Source organism: Gorilla gorilla, chromosome 11 (assembly GCF_029281585.2).
Source record: "Gorilla gorilla gorilla isolate KB3781 chromosome 11, NHGRI_mGorGor1-v2.1_pri, whole genome shotgun sequence".
Classification (NCBI taxonomy): Eukaryota; Metazoa; Chordata; class Mammalia; order Primates; family Hominidae; genus Gorilla; species Gorilla gorilla.
In genome coordinates, this window is record NC_073235.2 from 127,603,716 (window position 1) to 127,623,668 (window position 19,953).

Sequence of the window (19,953 nt, forward strand, 5' to 3'; positions counted from 1 at the left end):
TTTGGAGATCATTCATCCACGAATTCATTGAACAAACATTGAGCCCTCTAGGTTACCCAGAGTTGCTCTGGGTAGTGTGAATATAGCAGTTAACAAAAAACAAAAGTCCATGCCCTCTTGGATTGACCTCCTTGTGAAGAGCTGATCAATAAACTAAAAACTAAGTAAATTGTGTTATATGTTAGAAAATGGTGGTGTCATGGGAAAAATAAAACAAAGGAAAGGGGCTGGGAGATTTGGAACAAGGGAATTAATTTATATAGGCTGGTTAGCATGGAGCTCACAGGAAAGGTGAGACTTGAGCAAAGATGTAAAGGAGAGAACAAAGTGAGTCATTTTTATGGCTACTTCCAATTTTGGGACATTATAGAAAAAAAATGCCCCAGAGTATATCGTCATGCATATGGCCCTCCTACTCTCCCCCTATACCACCCTATTTTGATTATTTTCTTAGGATAGAATGCTTAAAGTATTTTAAAGATTCTTTGATAAAAATAGAAAATTGCCAAACCAGTGTATATTCTAAGTTAGCAAAATGAAAATAGAGGGTACAGCCTTGGGAACTAGGGGATAGAAGGCTTTATTCTTGTCCTGGGACTAGGACTGACTCCTGATGTGATCTTGGTCGAGACATTTTATTTGTTTGGATCTCAGATTTAGCTCTTGGGCATTCACAATATTGGACCGGATTAGAAATTTCTGCAACATCATTTCTATCTCCACACTTTCTGATCTGGAGGTTTCAATGGGACACAGATGCAATGACTTACTCACTGCCCTTTCTTGCTATTGATGGTACCTATGTTTGACCATGATAAACATGTACACTCATGCATGTTATGCATGATGTTCACAACATGCTACAGGTGTAGCCAAATCTAAGATATGCTAGTCTTGAATTTCACTGACAAAAATGAATGTGGCACTTTCTTATATTAGTATGATATTAGTAAAAAAAAACATAAAACTTTCTTTTTTTAAAGCTGTAAATGTTTGTCAGATACTGTACTACTATGCACTTTGCATGCAGTCTTAACAAGCATTCTTTGAGACTATTATTCCCATTTTATAGATTAGAGAGGCAAGCAGAGGTTCAGATATTTGACCTAGGCCCCATAGGTGGTAGAAATAGAATTTCAAACTGGATTTGTCTGATTCTAAAAGTCTATTCAGCTAATTTATAAATTGTTTGATGGTTGCAAACCTTAAAAATGAACCGCACATTTGGACCATCATTCTGGATGTTTTGTATAATATTTCTGTTTCTGTTTTAGAATCAGACAGACCTAGTTTTGAATTTTGGTTCTGCCATTTAATAGCTGTGGGATCTCAAATAACTTAATATCTCTAAATGCTTTTATCTGCCTAAGTAATACCACCTTCGCTAGGATCAAATAATTCGTGTGAAGCGCCTAGCATAGTGTAAGCACTCAATAAGTACTTGCTTGACAACATCAGTTTTCTCAGCAAGTTTGTTTCAATCTATAATTCACATTCACAACAGTTAATAATAACAATTTATATTCCTTGATTATTAAAAATGAAGTCTTTGAGAAATATATGAGGTCTGATTATCAAAGGGTTCTGTTTAATGAAATTACTTCTGATTTTATTTGCTAGGCTTTATATATCTGGTGGTGGGTAGATGAGAATCAGAGTTAGACTAGATGACTCCTAAGAGTGCTTCTAAATCTGTGGTTTCTGTGATTTTGAGAAAGCCAGTGCATTTTACAAACACATAACCATTTCTCCTACATAGTTATGGCATTTTGGAAATGTTACGCATAGAAAATTATTCTCTATTCTTTGTTCCAGCCCACACAGTCACTCTAAGGAGATCATTAAAAACTATTATAATTATGACTACAGCTCCTCTTTGTCCAAAATCTAAGCTGAAATGATCTGTTGCAAATTCAAAGTCACAGGCTACAACTCTGCTTGTTACAGTAAGACAATGACTCCAATTTTCCCTTACTGACTTCCCAGCCCACGGCACCTGTTTCAAAATGCCAGCTCCTCATCCCCTTTCAACTGGAGACTGCCACAGTCAGCTTCAAAGGCAAAGGCTGTGAATATTGAGCAAGAGCTTTCTGAGATGGTTAATTACTCCAAACAGCGATGTCCTGGCTCACCTTTTTTCATTTATTACGTTTGCTTAGTTAGCTTTTATGCTTGCCATCTCTGCCTGTATGTGTTTAGACACCAAAAAGCAGGCCAAAGTCAACATGGTCAAAGGCTTTTGTGCCATGAGGATAGAGTTTCCTAAAACGTATATGTCCATGGTCCTTGGAGTGGATAATTAAAATTCAGGCTCCTGGGTCTCACTTGAGACCCACGGAATCAGAATCTCTAGAGGGAGTGCCAAGAAATCTACATTGTAAAAAGTACTACAGGCGATTCTGAAGGAGATAGAGAAATGTTGCTACTTCACCAGGTAGATTCCATGATTCCACATGAGTGATAATGTGGTCCAGTCCTTGTCTGACCATGAACTGAGAGCCTTGGGGTCCTAGTTTCACACAATGGATTCTAGTAGCTGCAATTATCTTCTTGTTTTCACTCATCTAGACACAGCCTTTTAAAAGGACATATCAACTCCAGTATGAGGTTTTATTTATAGTGGACGTTCAATATTTATTTGTTAAATCAATGATCATCTGTATCATTTTCTTCTGGAAATGACAACAAATGATACTTTGAAAGTTCTAAAAATCTAAATGTTTAAAAATGAGTGGGCTATTATAAAGAACACCCTAAGGTGCTGTAAAGAAAATATTTCATTTTTCTCCTTGTTCCTCTGCTTCAGAGAATCATTAGAATCAATTCAAATCATGTTATATACCTCAAATAGCAATTTGGGTTTGGCAATGCAATTTGTTCATCTCGTAAAAGGGTTGATTATTGAATTCTGGCTACATAGTAATAAGCAAGTAACAGATTTTTTTTTCAGATGCAAAATTATTTTTCTTTCTGGCTATAGAGGTTTATTTAATTACCTGACTAGGTTCTTGCCAGAAAGATTAATGCAAGCATAAATGGTGTTCATTTTGGCCCTTAGTCACCACTGGAAATAATTCTGTATTTGTAAAACGATGGTGGCAATTTTAGTATTCATGCCGTTCTTTATAAAGTTGAGAAGTAATTGTGGCTATTGTATAAATGTTGAAAATGAAGCATCATGAAATTGAGTTTAGGCAAATTATGCATTGAAAGAGTGGCCAGATAATTTATTGTTCACACTGAGACATTTCAGAGTGAAAAGAGGCACTATTAGCAAGGCTGACCCTTAGAACATGAGACTTGTTCCTGCAAACCAGGATGTGTGGGTCACCCAACACATTGACGTTTTAGTGAAAAAGAGAAAAGGCACTGAAAACATTTTTTTTTTTTGGTCTTCAACTAGATCACACCATGTGTTCTTTCAAAGTGTAATAATTAGTTTCTGCAGTATACAAACCAGTTGAACAGTTAATATTTAAAAACTTGGCTGGGCGCGGTGGCTCACGCTTGTAATCCCAGCACTTAGGGAGGCCAACGCGGGCAGATCATGAGGTCAGGAGACCGAGACCATCCTGGCTAACACAGTGAAACCCCGTCTCTACTAAAAATACAAAAAAAAAAAAAAAAAAAAAATTAGCCGGTTGTGGTGGCGGGAGCCTGTAGTCCCAGCTACTCGGGAGGCTGAGGCGGGAGAACGGCGTGAACCCGGGAGGCGGAGCTTGCAGTGAGCCGAGATTGCGCCACTGCTCTCCAGCCTGGGCGACAGAGCGAGACTCCGTCTCAAAAAAACAAAACAAAACAAACAAACAAACAAAAAAACTTATACCACACACTCTTGAGGCAGAAGTACAAATAATGAATTTGGGCAAAATAAATAATGTAAATATAAGAATGTCTCAGTTTCAGAAATCACAGCACGATCTAATTTAATAGATCTAATTTAACTGATTCTGGTTTTTAAAAAATACTACTTGATATAAGATGGTGTTACAATGTATATAAGCATGCATGCCCATTTGTAAAATATAATGTCATATCAAGGGCCAATCCAGGGGAAAATCATTTTAAGACGATTTTGTTGCTTTGAACTACAGTAACCTAAATTTTCATTCAGTATCTTTATTCATGGTAAATTGAAAGTGAACCAAAATATTTGGTTTCTCTTTTCAAAATGTGCTGTGTTAAGGCAGTTGAATAAATTATAAAAGTAGACTTTTTGGCCGGGCGCGGTGGCTCACGCCTGTAATCCCAGCACTTTGGGAGGCCGAGGCGGGCGGATCACCAGGTCAAGAGATCGAGACCATCCTGGCTAACACGGTGAAACCCCGTCTCTACTAAAAATACAAAAAATTAGCCGGGCGTGGTGGCGGGCGCCTGTAGTCCCAGCTACTCGGGAGGCTGAGGCAGGAGAATGGCGTGAACCTGGGAGGCGGAGCTTGCAGTGAGCCGAGATTGCGCCACTGCACTCCAGCCTGGGTGACAAAGCGAGACTCCGTCTCAAAAAAAAAAAAAAAAAAAAAAAAAAGTAGACTTTTTGACCTGGGAACATGCACTGTAATTTCCCAGCTAGATCTCACAAGTCATTTGTCAGGACATAAATGATGGATGGTACTAAAACACCTTGGTACTATTATGATCCAATCATTGCTCTCATGTAAGGCATAAAAACTGGGTCATTTTTCAGTGCAATTGAAATTTTAGGTTCAAACTTAAAAATGGGTTCTTTTTTATTCTTATGCTCCAAAGCCTCTAACTTGTACATTTGTGTTTTACTGACTTACTGCCAAACATTTTAGGGGGATTTTTATTGTGAAGAAGGGAAAGCCAATTTAGAGTTGGAGGAGGTTTTCATATTTGGAAACAAGACTATTATTCTAGAAATTTTAGTGAATAGAAAATAAGTTTCTTCAGAGTTCTTAATGTGAAACACGTAACCATTTTGTTTTCATTTTTCAACTGTTTTTCCAGATATATTTTATCCTAAGTTCAGTAATACATGCACTCGAATTTATCTTAATCATTTTTTGTGTATTTATTACCTTTAGTGTTATACATTTAGTGTAAAAAAATTGGGGCGATCCATTTTGTTTTGGCCATGATAGGAATACAGTCAGCACATATGAACACAACTAGGCCAAATGTAAGACAACAGACTTTAATATCTTAATTTTTCCATTACATTTTTAAAGTCATTAAATAAACATGGCTTTAAATTTATTTTGTAAAAAGTACACACAAAATAAAAAGTTCCTTAACTTCCAACAAGATTTTCATCAGCAAGACCTTCATTAGTGAATGAAGAGCCTTATTTTTCAAAAAAGAAAAATCCAAAACCCCCAAAACAAAGCCAAAATAAAAATAAAACATACATACAAATATTTTTATCTATATGAATTTTATTAAGAAAGAATGTAACCTTTTAAAAATTTTGAAGCAATGTTTGTGGTTTCATTTTTTTCTCAATATGCTGTAGAAATTTTAATTGTTCATATAGCCCTGAGGTCACAGTATAGGAGTTAGTTCTAGGATGAGAAACTGCATGCTAACTGTGCTCTGGTCTAAAGTTAAATACATATGAGTCATTCATTTGCTGCCCAGTGTTTCAGGATCAGAAAACAGCATTCATTTTTACTTAATTTATTTATACATGCAACCCACTCTCCCAAATCAACTAGTAAGAGACATTCTTATATATGGGCAATGTGAGTGCACATTATTCTACACATGAGATTCAAAAATTAGTATAAAGTATACTAAACAAAGGCATTTTGGTCAAAAGAATGGTTTCTTTGTCAGCTTACATAATATGTGGTCCAAAATTAAACACGAAGCATATAGAATTATTTTAACTATAAAAGTAAAAAAAGAAATTCCCCATGTTTTCTTGAGACAAGATAAATTTCATTCTAGTTAGATATATTTCTTTCAGTTAAAAATGAGCGGCATGAAGTACTTTTAAATTATAGCCAACTCCCCCTCCTCTGTAATTTTCTTCACTATGTTTAGGATGCAAGTCTTATCTTGAATATTCATAATTTTCTCCTGAATTAATTAAATGCCACTTGTCTGAGTCCAAATATGCAAGCGAAGAAGAGGAAGACAAAGAGGTTTCATTTTCAATATTATACTCATTGGATCTTATTGTTTTTCATGTTTACAGAATTTTGCTCTGCAATACATTAAGCAGTATTTTGGTACACAATTTAAAGATCAATAAATGGCCTATAGAACTATTTTTAACTTTGGTATGCGTTGGGCACTCTGCCTGAAGAATTCTAATATTTTTATTGGGTTTATTCCTGAAGTGGGTTTATGCTTTGCAAGTAAAGGGACAACAATACCCAAATTCAGTGAGCCCCCATCTTGATTCTTCTTTGGCATTTTATGCCATTGATGCACTTTCTCTCGCTATTGACCCTTCTTCCTTAATTCTGAGATATCGATATCTCCTTGTTCCCTGCTTTCCTCTCTGCCCACTCCTTCTGCATTCCTTACACAAGGTCCTCTTTGCCTGCCCCTTAGTGAGAGTGTGGCTCAGGGACCTGCCTTCTCAGTTCCAGCCCAATTCTCTGGTGTTCATGGGCATACTCTTCCAGGTTTAAAGCTTGAATTTTCAAATCTAGAGTAACTGCCCACACTTTCCTGTGCTCCAGACCTGTGTATTTATCTTCTTCTTGGATCTCTCTCTGCGCGTTGGCAAATAAGGTTATCTTCCTTGCTTCATCCTTCCAGCAATCTTCACTCTCTTCTGGGCACCTTATTTAAATGAATGGCACAACCATCTAGGTAATAGCCCAAGCCGTAATTATGGGAGTCGTCATAAACACATTCCTCTTCTTTACTTTATTTTCAGTCCCCAACTCCTGTCAATGCTATCTCCTTAATAGGTCTTTACCAGTACCACAATCACATAGCCACACAGCTCTTTGTAATCATGCACCTGGACTATTAAAACAAATAGTCTCCTGTTAGTACAGCTCTTTGTAATCATGCATCTGGACTATTAAAACAAATAGTCTTCTATCTGTCCAATTTTTCTTCAATCTTATTCCTTCCCAAGCCGACGAATCCATACTCTGGTATGCTTTTAGTTGTTTCTTCTGACAGGCAAACCTGACCTTGTTTATCTTTATTTATTTATTTATTTATTTATTTATTTATTTATTTATTTATTTATTTTTAGACGGAATCTCACTCTGTCTCCCAGGCTGGAGTGCAGTGTGCTGGAGTGCAGTAGTGTGATCTCAGCTCACTGCAAGCTCCACCTCCTGGATTCACGCCATTCTCCTGCCTCAGCCTCCCGAGTAGCTGGGACTACAGGCACCTGCCACCATGCCCAGCTAATTATTTTGTATTTTTAGTAGAGACAGGGTTTCACCATATTAGCCAGGATGGTCTTGATCTCCTGACCTGGTGATCCGCTGCCTTGGCCTCCCAAAGTGCTGGGATTACAGGCGTCAGTCACCGCACCCGGCCTTGTTTATCTTAAAGTAGTATACTCCAGGGGGTACTTGTCAGAGTGTGTCGTAGAAATCTAATCGGAGGTCTGTAACTTCTTGCCTGATGGTATGCACCTTGAGGGCAGGGACTGTGTTTAGCCAGTGGTTAAGCCCATGTTGGATAATGAACCTCCTCTAATCTTTCATCCAGTGGTTGATTCTCTTTATCACATACACTTTAGCTTTCAACACAATGTGATCTGTAGTAACAGTAAATCAGAGGGACAAGAAATTTCTATGTAAATTTCACTCTTTGTAAAGATAATTAGCTCCACCTAACTGAATTGCAATTAGCAGAGTCTTATATACCTCGTTTATGCCACCGGATTCACATTTGCCCCTAGGACAAGAGAAAGGCTAATCTGATAATTAGGTAGGGGAATGAAGGGAGAAATTTAAGGGCTAAAAGAGTATTACACTGACATTTATGATCATTGTTAATTACTTCAAACTCTGAGAGTAACATTATTTATACTTATAATTTGCTGTATGAGGGTAAGTACATAGAACTACCATCACTGGGGCTTGTGCCGAATTGTGTCTTAGAATTGCATGACCTCCCTGAACACAGGTAGACATTTTCGATGCTAACAGTAAGAATTAAGAATAGAGGGCCGGGCGCGGTGGCTCACGCCTGTAATCTCAGCACTTTGGGAGGCTGAGGCGGGCAGATCACGAGGTCAGGAGATCAAGACCATCCTGGCTAACATGGTGAAACCCTGTCTCTACTAAAAATACAAAAAAATTAGCCAGGCGTGGTGGCGGGCCCCTGTAGTCCCAGCTACTCAGGAGGCTGAGGCAGGAGAATGGTGTGAACCAGGGAGGCGGAGCTTGCAGTGAGCTGAGATTGCGCCACTGCACTCCAACCTGGGCGACAAAGCGAGACTCCACCTCAAAAAAAAAAAAAAAAAGAATAGAGGTTTGGCCATGAAAAGAAAACAACTAATTTATCTGATCTCCTGGAGGGTTTAATATTTTCTTTTTCTTCATTAGAATCAGCCTGAATGAAATGCACACCCCGGTTCACCCAATTGTTGATTTCTGTTTTACTTGAACTACATTGTGCCTCTAGTTTCTGGTGATCTCCTTGGATCACATTTACATTAGCATTTCTCAAAGGTGTTTCTTAAAGATACTTGGAGAAAAATGGACAGAATTTCTACATGGTCAAATACATTTTAGAAATGTTTCATTTCATATCCCCTTCTAAGACAGTCTTGATGGATATTAGCTAATTAAAGACTCTGAATGTGTGTGTGTGTGTGTGTGTGTGTGTGTGTGTTTCTATGTGTGTGAGACACTTAGGAACATCGTGCAGACCTAGCCTCTTGCCGAACATTCTGTGCCTACATAAAGTTGGCTTCTGCCCTGATTTAAATGAGTTGTGTGTGTGTGTGTGTGTGTGTATTTTTTGTGGACAGCTAGAGATTTCAACAACATTTACTTCGCCTTAAATCATATTTGTATTTACCATTTAGTCTTGGGTCCTGTTTTCATTTTTGTTTTTTCCTTTCCAGAATTCATTTCTGGTTTGAACCCCTTGCTTAAAATCTGAACTTTTCCTTGCCCCAGTAACCTAGTACTATTTGGATGAAGACAGTACATAATCATCATCATTTGTGTGTGTGTGTGTGTGTGTGTGTGTGTGTGTACATGTGTAGATGTGGCTATAGAGATAAGTATTTGCTTTTATTCTTTTTTATTTTTCTACGGACAGAGTCTCACTCTGTTGCCCAGGCTGAAGCTCAGTGGCATACGCATGGCTCAGTCATGCAGTCTCAAATTCCTGAGCTCAAGCCATCCTCCTGCATCAGCCTCCTGAGTATTTGGGACTGCAGGTGCACACCATCATGCCCAGCTAATTAAAAAGTTTTTTTTAGAGATAGAGTCTCACTATATGGCCCAAGCTGGTCTTGAACTCCCGAGATCAAGCAATCCTCTTGCCTTGGCTTCCCAAAGTGCTGGGATTACTGGTATGAGCCACTGCACCCAGCCTGCTTCTGTTCTTTCAATGTTATCATAAGTCCCCAAGAGTTTTATGCCATGATCAAAATGAGACTTGGATGAAGTCTCCTCACTTATCATTATTCTACTCCCGCAGCAGCATTGGTTTCCAGAAATCAGAGAGGGCTTTGTTGTCAGAGTAACTTGCTACCTTAGTACTTTGTCAGTATTTCTCTCAGCCATTGAGCTGAAGTGGTCCCTAGACCTTTGTTCCCTCTTGAGCCACTGTATTATTCTCAATTCTTTGCTCCCTCATCTCCTTTTGTTAAGAGAGACTGAACCAAGAGCTTGGTTTTAATTAGTGTGCTGAGCTTTCTTCCAACTTTATATGATCCCTTTGTGTATATTAAAATAAAAGCTTCGTTATAGAAGTTTTGCTTAGGAAGTTTGCATCCTATTTCTAGATCACTTTAATTGCCCCCCTCTCCTCCTCAAACCCCTTGTGGGAGTGGTGATTGTTTTATCACGGAAGTGTTTAGATATTTTTTATGGTTATGGATGTTCATTTTAAGCCACTTAAGCAGATTCAGATAAAGACAATGCTCTCCAGTAGCTGTTTTCCAAGTGTTTTCATACTATTGCTATATTTATTTTCAGAATCACAGAGTTAGGATTTTTCAAATCCCTATTTAAAGATGGAAAAACTAAGGCAGAAAAGTTAACAGTTTGCCCAAATTAAAGGATACGTTCCCTTGTGAGGAGTGGAAGTACCCTCATCCAGTCAGGCTAGTGAGCATGTGGTATAAAGGAACTTATCAAAGGATCAGAGACAATAAAATGTGTAAGAACATGGAATATTATGTCAAAGATAGCAAAGCCTTAATTCTGGCTCTGTGTGAACTTGGGCGAGTTCATTATTCATTCAGAGCCTGTTTTCTAGGCTGTAAAATGAGGTAGTAATACCTATTTCACAGAGTTCTCAAAAGTTTTCACATACACACAATGTATAAGCAACTCAACTAGAGCTTGATGTTAACATGCAGTGTTTTAATGGATGTGAAATAAGCCTATGCTTTTGTGTGGGGAATGTTTAATTTTACATTTAAGAGATAGGGAGGAGAATTAATAACAGATAAAACAGAAAAGGAAGAAGCTGTTCATTTTAGTGAACTCCCATTAAAATATGATGTCATTCAAGATTAAAAAAAAGAAAAGAATGCCTAATGCCTTTCATGAGAAGCTGAGAATTGTCAAAGTAGAGAGCAGTGAGAGAAAACTCAAATTTTTTACTGAGCTGGATGTGTTGAAACTAGATTCTTGCCAATCTGTTGCCTAGCAACCATGGTATTTGCCCTTGCCACCCCACAGTGAGCCGCAGGGCAATTTAGCACAGGGTGGACCAATAACGTTGCTTAATACACTTGGGGTAGGTCAAGCAAGTGTTTCTACAAAGCTCTACAAACGTCAATGAATTCATTTCAGTGCTAGCATAATCTAGTTTCAAAAATCCAGCCAATGTTCCTGAAAGTGTGGCCCACTGACTGTATGCATCAGAGTCACCTGAGCAGAAACCACAGTGGGGCTGTGAGAGTGAAGACTCAGAGAAGTTTTCTTTCCAGAGGAACATAGCAATTTTATAGCAAAACACCCTATTGGCAGTTAGCATCGCAGTTAGGAGCCCAGGGACGGAGCTGGTGGCATGTGTCCAGATGTTGGATCTGTCTATTCCTGGCTGTCTAATGCTGGCTGGGCAAGTTTCTTAATATTTCTATGACATAGTTTCCTTGTTATTAAAAGGTGATAATGATGATAATAACAAACATATGTTTGTAATTGCTACAAGTAAAGGGCTTAGAAGTGTATCTGGCACAAAGTAAGCAGTCAATAAAGGTTAGCTGCTATTAGCAATTGGGGTCAAGACTTTTTGCAGTGTAATTCTCTGGGACCATTTCCCAGTCTTAGCTCAGCTCTTTGGTGACCTCTTACTTTTTATCTGCTGTCTCCAGGCCTGACTATTCATGTTCCATTATCATCACGGGATATTTGTAAGCAGGGCTTATCTTCTTCCCATCCTATAAAGCACAGGTTTCACTTTATCTTTATCCTTAAAATCAAGGACTACTATGGGAGTTTTTGCAGGGTTTTCAGTACTAGTGACACAGAAAAATTAGCAGGGAATAAGGTAGTTTTGTCCCAGTCTTCCTCCTTTCTCTCTCTCTTTTTTTTCTATTTTAGATCCATACAGTTGAGAAAAAATATGATAAGAAGATTCATTCATGTTGCCCAAGAGAGTTGAATGTTCTGTCCTGAGCTTTGCAACATAAAAGTTTAGCAGATATTTGGGATCTAGGGCGAAAGGCACTCTACTTGGTTTCTCCTTGGAGCAGTTCTTAGAGAAGTAAGACGCTGAGGTACAGGAGAGAAAAGAAGTCTACAAGCAGTTGAAAGGGAATTAAGGTGGGAACAAAAGTGAAGGTGAGAAATTTCCCCCAAGGAGCAATAATAAAATAAAGGCAAATTTTGTTGTCAACTTGTCCTCAGCTGAAGGTGACATTCTCAGAGAACTACGGATGGATGAAAAGATCTATCTGGACATTTGAAGTTGTGAGGTAGAAGCTCTTGAAGCACAAGCAAAACTGAAGGCCTCTGGGAACCCTAGAATAGTCCTTTGAAGTCTCTTGTGTTGTATGGATCCACTTATCTGCTTTTCATGCCATCTTTCCCCTGGAAAAGTAGCTACACTTGAAACCTTGGTTGGATCTAGAGACTGGGGGTGAAGGTTCTGAATGGTCCCAGAATTTAGAGTTCAGGCTAACTGGCCCCTATCTTGAAAGCATGCCTGGCAATAAAATGAGGCAGTGTTAATAGGCAGGAGCTGAAGGAGGCTGGCAGCCAAATCCAAGGATCTGAAAGCCTTGGGTTCTAGAGACTCAGAGCCACGAGCTAGGAACATTTGTTCATGTGAGAGCAATTGGAAACTGCTGAAAACTGGAAATACACAAATGCCGTATACACCCCCAAAGAGAGCAAAAGGACCATGAAATGAAAAGTTCCTAAAATGATAGAAACATTTATAAATCCGTTGTAGTTGGATTAAAAACAACTGATAATGGACTATGTTTGCTGAATGTAATTGACTTCTATGACAGAAAGACAAGCCCAACAGGTGGAATCCTAAAGCAAGACACGCATGAGATTTTGAGTGCTCCACATGCAATTTTCATCAGCAAACTAAAACAATAATAATAATAATAATAATAATAATAAAGAATCTGAGGTAGTCTTTTAGGTAATTATCTAATGACTTGAAGAATTATGTTGGATTTTTAACTTTTGCAGACAAGTTTAGGCAACAGGCTTCAGTTGCTTCCAATTCTGGCAGCATTTAAAAATACATTTTTTTTTTTTTTTGAGTGGAGTTTTGCTCCTGTTGCCCAGGCTGGAATGACGCGATCTCAGATCACTGCAACCTCCGCTTTCTAGGTTCAAGTGATTCTCCTGCCTCAGCATACCAAATAGCTGGGATTACAGGCATGTGCCACTACTCCCGGGTAATTTTGTATTTTTAGTAGAGACAGGGTTTCACCATGTTGGTCAGGCTGGTCTCGAACTCCTGAGCTCAGGTGATCCACCTGCCTCGGCTTCCCAAAGTGCTGGGATTACAGGAGTGAGCCACCATGCCCAGCTGCCCCCATCTCTACTAAAAATATATTCTAACTAATTTTTTCCAAAATAGCTTTTAAATTACAAAATTTGTGTGTAATATCACAACAGAAGAGAATTATATAAGCTGAAAATCAATCTCTCCCCTCCCACTAGAGTCCCAAACTTGTGAGGTAGCCAATGTTATGAGTTTGATGTGTGCATTCTTTTATACTTTTGCTAGCCTTATATAAACATATTTGTGTATATATGTATAGGTTTTATATCTTTCGTGATATCATACTACAATTCTGTGACTTGCTTTTTTCTCCTAACAATATATTATGGGCATCAGGCCGGGCATGGTGGCTCACGCCTGTAATCCCAGCACTTTGGGAGGCTGAGGTGGGCGGATCACTTGAGGTCAGGAGTTTGAGACCAGTGTGGCCAACATGGTGAAACCCCATCTCTACTAAAAATACAAAAATTAGCCAGGCATGGTGGTGGGCGCCTGCAATCCCAACTACTTGGGAGGCTAAAGCAGGAAAATCGTTTGAGCCCAGGAGGTGGGGGTTGCAGTGAGCAGAGATCGTGCCAGTGCTCTCCAGCCTGAGTGACAGAGGAAAGACTCCATCTCCAAAAAAGAAAGAAAAAAAAATCATGGGCATCAAAACTAAGCTATTTAAATAGATATAATTTTTTATTTGTTTTATATTATTACAAAATATAAATGTGAAAAAATTTTAGCCTCACCCTTATTAATTGATAATTCAAAATTTCCAATGCAGCATATATGTCTTATGAATTACATTTCAAAAGTTACAGATGTGAGTATTTCAAACATCATGTGATCGTGTTTCTTTCACTATATTGTTATTATTGCTAAATGGTATTTATCTTAAAATTTTTCTTCCCTAAAATTGTTCTTTTAATTTCTATTTCCATGACTACTAGTGAGGCTGAGCAACCTTGTATGTCTCTTAGCCTACTGCATTTCTTCTTTTAAGCAGCCTGGCCATATCTTTTGCTCATATTTTCTCCGGTTATTTGTCTTTTTAAAAATTAATTTGTAGGATTTTGAATACTAGGAATGTATGTATTTATATGTGAGTGTGTGTGAGTGAGTGTGTGTGTTCAGCAAAAGACATAATGAGTTACAAATGATTTCTCTGATTAAATATTTTATTTTGACTCTGTGTATGGTACTGCACATTTGTCATATACAAATTTTAATTTTTTATTTGGTTAAATCTGTCAGTTTTCCCTAACTTCCCACTTAAAAATGTTTTCCTACATTTTTATAACCTTTGTTTTTATTTTGTTTGTTTGTCTGTTTATTTATTTATTTATTTATTTGAGACAGAGACTCGCTCTGTTGCCCAGGCTGGAGTGCAGTGGCACAATCTCAGATCACTGCAAGCTCCGCCTCCCAGGTTCACACCATTCTCTGGCCTCCCCCTGCCGAGCAGTTGGGACTACAGGCACCCGCCACCACGTCTGGCTAATTTTTTGGGTTTTTTTGTATTTTTAGTAGAGACGGGGTTTCACCATGTTAGCCAGATGGTCTCGATCTCCTGACCTCGTGATCCGCCTGCCTTGGCCTCCCAAAGTGCTGGGATTACAGGCGTGAGCCACCGCACCCGGCCTATAACCTTTGTTTTTAAAACTTGGATTCTTTTTTTCATCTGGAATTTATTTTTGTATGTAACATGAGATATGGACACAACTTTATTTTCTTCCAAAATGGATAGTTGAGTAGTATTTGTTGAATTGGCCACTCTTCCCCAGAGACTTTGAAGTGCCATCTTTACTATTTCTTAAATAATACTATGCACTTAAATTTGTTCTAGGTATTTTTTGTTTCACTGGTTTATTTGTTCATTCCAGAACACAGAAAAAGATGTAGAGTGCCCCAATTTATTTTTTAAAGCTAGCATCTCTCTAAGGAAAGGAAAAAAGAAAACTAGAGCCAAATTTCACTCATAATATAAACTCCAAAATTTGAAATAAAGTAAAAACAATTAGAAGGCAACTCGGTATTAAGGTAATAATACAACTTGAAGTAGAAAGTTTATACCAGAAATACAAGTAGGGATCCACAGGACAACAGCCCATTGATTTTATTACAGTGCTAACTAAAACAGAAAAGCTGTTGTATTAACAGGACGCATATGCATGTGATAACATGGCAGCCAGTCTTTATAAACACTCTAAAATTTCATAGAAAGACACCTTTTAAAACACAATAAAGAAACGCCAGAAACGAACATAAAACACCATCTTTCATAAAGGATGAAAGATACTAAGGTCTCCCCCTAAATTCAAGAATAAGACATATTGCCTGGTATTAGCATTATTATTCAATATTGTTTTAGGGATATAAAATAATAGAATAAGATAAAAATCAAAGAATATACTTATTAGAAAAGAAGAAAATTTTTACTTGTTTACGCCTACACAACTAAGAAATTAAACACGAACTATTAGGATAAGAGTTTAGCAAGCTAGTTATTTATATTAGGAAATCAACAGCTTTTAAAAAATATCAGTAATTAACAGTAAGAATTAATTCATTAAGTAATTAACAGTAAGAAAAAGAAATGGAGTTTTAAAATTCCACTCACATTTGTGACAAAATTATAAGGACCTTAGAATAAATTTTACAACAAAGTTAAAGATCTTTATGAAGAAAATGCAATGTATTTCTGAAGAATGCACAAGACCTGGTTAAACTTCCCCATTAGGAAGTCAATGTCATAAAAACGTCAAGTCCTGCCTAAGTTAACACGTATTTATTGCAGACCTGGTTTCAATAAGTCTGATTGTCTGGTATAAAAAATTATTTGCCAACTTTTTTTTAAGAATAGTGACACCCTACTGTATGCTAAGACTTTCTCTAAGGCAACTCTAAACAAAATATTATCGTACTGATATCACACACTATTTTTATCAGTAAATGTGAAAACAGTATTCTCAGATATCCTGATGTTATCTGAGTCTGCATTTTTTCTTTTTTCTATCTCCTTAAAAGGTATTGTAATGCAATGTGAACTTTGGGAAATACATTCAAAATAATGGAATTGGGAAAAAAAAGACCGATAAAACAATGATCTGAACTGAACAGTACAATACAAAATATGTACAGTCATATTAGTATTAATATGTACATTAATAAGGCTAGCTTATGTAACATAAATATGTTAAGAGCCGAGAAAAGATATTGCTATTGTATGCAGCTTTAATGAATTCCTAGTTGGGACACACCACTTTCTCAGGATTCAAGACTGAACTTAGATTCCACTACTTTCAGTTTGACCTGTGCTGGGCTAAATTTTGTCACCATATTTTCTATAAGGAAAGGATAAGCATCATTTATTCATTCAGTAAACATCTGCTAAGTAGCTGCTATGCACTGGCTCAATTCCTGCTCTAAAGCTGCCTGGAGTCTGGTTAGAAGAGAAAGAAGCTGTTTTGTAGGCCTCTTATACACCAATAAAATGCAAGTCAATGCTATACCCAGAGATGTTCTATCAGTCCCTGATGTAGTTTGGCTATGCGTTCCCACCCAAATCTCATGTTGAAATGTAATCTCCAATGTTGAAGGTGTGGCCTGGTGGGAAGCGTTTGGATCATGGGGGTGGATCCCTCATGAAAGGCTTGTGCCATCCCCTTGGAGATACATGAGCCCTAGCTCTGAGTTCACATGAGATCTGGCCATTTGGCTGGGCACAGTGGCTCATGCCTGTAATCCCAGCACTTTGGGAGGCCGAGGTGGGCAGATTACTTAAGGTCAGGAGTTTGAAACCAGCCTAGCCAATATGGTGAAACCCCATCTCTACTAAAAATACAAAAATTAGCCTGGCATGGCCGGACGCGGTGGCTCATGCCTGTAATCCCAGCACTTCAGGAAGCTGAGGTGGGTGGATCACTTGAGGTCAAGAGTTCGAGAGCAGCCTGGCCAACATGGCGAAACCCTGTCTCTACTAAAAATACAAAAATTAGCCAGGCGTGATGGCGTGTGCCTGTAATCCCAGCTACTTGGGAAGCTGAGGCACAAGAATTGCTTGAACCTGGGAGGCGGAGGCTGCTGTGAGCAGAGGTGGTGCACCACACTCCAGCCTGGGTGACAGAGTGACACCCTCCCTCAAAAAAAAAAAAAAGACATCCACTAGTTAGAATATTTGGAATTATCTATTGAAAATGAGAGGAAGATAATAATAGTAAATTGCATTGAGAATCCCCTGGGAAAAAGCATAAGCCTTAAAATAAAGCATTGGAAGCATCACATTTACCTCCTTCACCAGTAAATTTTCTGCCTTGTGCTCTGCATCTTCAGGTACTGTTGAGTACAACGTGCGGATATCCCAGGAAACTGTGGCTGCCTGAAACGAACAATGAAAAGAAATTGAGTCCTCCGGCTTAGAAGTGTCGAGCAGACCAGCACACTGAACACACAAAAGGGAAGTCTTTTAGATCTTAGTATTTAAAGTTAACAGAAGACAGAGACACTTCTGTAGTTCTTCCCAATCTAATCTCTAGGAGAGAAGATGCGGACATTTATTTGATTACCAGTACTAGTATTTTTACAGCAGTTACTGTTTTATTAGTGTAGCTCATAGTTTTAAGTTGTTTCCCCCTTTGCAGAAAACAAAAATTTAGGCATCTGTATGTTTTCAATTTAGCTTATTTCTATTGGAATCTTTTTTTTGTTTGTTTGTTTGTTTTGAGACGGAGTCTTGCTCTGTCGCCCAGGCTGGAGTGCAATGGCGTGATCTCGGCTCACTGCAACCTCCGCCTCCCGGGTTCAAGCGATTCTCCTGTTGCAGCCTCCCTAGTAGCTGGGATTACAGGTGCCCACCACCACCCCCAGATAATTTTTGTATTTTTTAGTAGAGACAGGGTTTCACCATGTTGGCTAGGCTGGTCCTGAACTCCTGACCTCAGGTAATCCACCCGCCTCGGCCTCCCAAAGTGGAATCTTTTTTATTATTGCTGCTAAGGCTAAAATAAATTTGAAATGAAGAAGAAAACTTACAAAATCAGCATTATTTTAGTAATATAGTAAATAGTCTCAAATATCAAAGGATAAACACAGTCCCTTTTAGAAGCTAACTATGCGTGTGTGTGTGTGCCTGTGTGTGTGCACATGTAGTCGTAGTTAGGGGTGGGAAGGAAGAAAGAGTGTTTAGTAAATCTGAACCTTGAAAAAAATAGGTTGTGCTTTTGGTGTCTTTATTTTTGCTGAAATAAGCAAACTTTTTCAACTTCCGTGCTAAATAAACAATATTCTTTTAAATGAATATATGTTAATTAATGTATAAAGTACTTCTTAAAACAAAACATCACAAACAGAATTTCATAGATTCTTGCCTCTTATATGTCTTCAGTCCATGAAGCACAGGAGAATGAAATGCCCTAAAACAGCAAGTTTCCACTTCCAGCCATCTGCTTCCTTTAGTCTGTGCACCTCAGTAGTTATAGGGATGCTCAGGTGATGAGTCTGTGACATCCATGGTACCAACAGCTGAGATCTCATATATTGCACATACCCCAAATCACAGCTATTCATTTAAACTGCTCTAGATTAGCTGTTGGAACAGATAAGAATCTCCAAAGCCATCCTCAGTATTGGAGAAGATGGGTAGGGAGGGGTCAAGGGAGTTTTGTCTTCCGAGTTCACAGCCCTTGCTGGCAGCTCTGCCACCAAGGGCGGCGTCCTTCCCATCATTCCTTCTCTTCCAATCCTGGACTCTTATTTTCTCCAAATCTCTCCTTTCTTCACTCCTGATGTAAGCTCGGTAAGTGCACGACATTTTATTTTGTTCACTTATAACCTCAGTGCTAGTTGGTTACCTAAATGATTCTTTGTTGAATTTATTGACTGTGTGTACATGTGTATTCCATAAGAGGATGAGAGTGTGTGGGAGCATATATGAGTGTGTGGGGGGTGTGTGTGTGTGAGCATGTGCAATTGGGTGGGTGTGTCTGTGCAATGAGTGTGTGGAGTGTGTGTGCATGAGAGTGCATTGCATTTGAGTGCGTGTGTTCGTATAGTGTGTGTAAGTGTTATGTGAGCATGTGTGGTGAGTTTGTGGTGCGGTGTGTGTGGTGTACGTGTATGTGTAGTGTTAGAGTGTGTGACGAATGTGTATATGTGTGAGTGCGTGTGGTGAGTGTGTATGTGGGGTGTGTGTATGTATGTACTTGTGGTGTGTGTGTGGTGTGTATATGGTGTGAGTATGAGTGTGGTTTGGGTCTGTGAGCATGTGCAATTGAGTGTAGTGTGTATGTGCAATGAGTATGTGTGGAGTGTGTTAGTGTGTATACATGAGAGTGTGTCGCATTTGAGTGCATGTGTATGTGTAATGTCAGTGTGGTAGTGTATGTGTGGTGTGAGTGTATGTGTGGTGTGAATGTGGGCATGTGTGGTGTGTGTGTGGCATGTGTGAATGTGTGTATATGTATGTGTGGTGTGAATGTGTGTATGGTGTGTGTGGTATGTGTGGTGTGTATGTGTGGTGTGAATGTGTGTGGTATAAGTGTGTGTGTATGTATGGTGTGTGTGTTTGTGGTGAGTGTATGTGTATGTGTGATGTATATACACACAGTGTGTGTGTGGTGAGTGTATGTGTGGTCTGTGTGGTGTATGTGTGGTGTGTGGAGTGTGTGTATGTATGTGTGGTGAGTTTATGTGTATGTGTGGCACGTATATGTGTGGTGTGTGTATGTGTGGTGTGTGGTGGGTTTGTATGTGTGTGACGTGTATGTGTGGTATGAGGGTGTGTGGTGTGTATGTGTGGTGTGAATGTATGTGGGTGTGTGGTATGTGAATGTGTGTAGAGTGTGTCTGCATGTGTATGTCTGTACA

At 38.7% G+C, this 19,953-nt stretch overlaps 1 protein-coding gene across 11 annotated transcripts in view; it reads right to left on the minus strand.

Annotated features, from left to right (window-relative positions):
- The window catches only part of DOCK10 (dedicator of cytokinesis 10), a 281,316-nt gene that overhangs the window by 133,449 nt on the left and 127,914 nt on the right, over positions 1-19,953 (minus strand). For all 11 annotated transcript variants that reach the window (XM_055380571.2, XM_063695244.1, XM_055380574.2 and 8 more), the window contains exon 3: positions 17,378-17,467. In XM_055380571.2, coding sequence (XP_055236546.1) covers positions 17,378-17,467 — 90 coding nt within the window. The remainder of the gene's footprint in view (positions 1-17,377; positions 17,468-19,953) is intronic.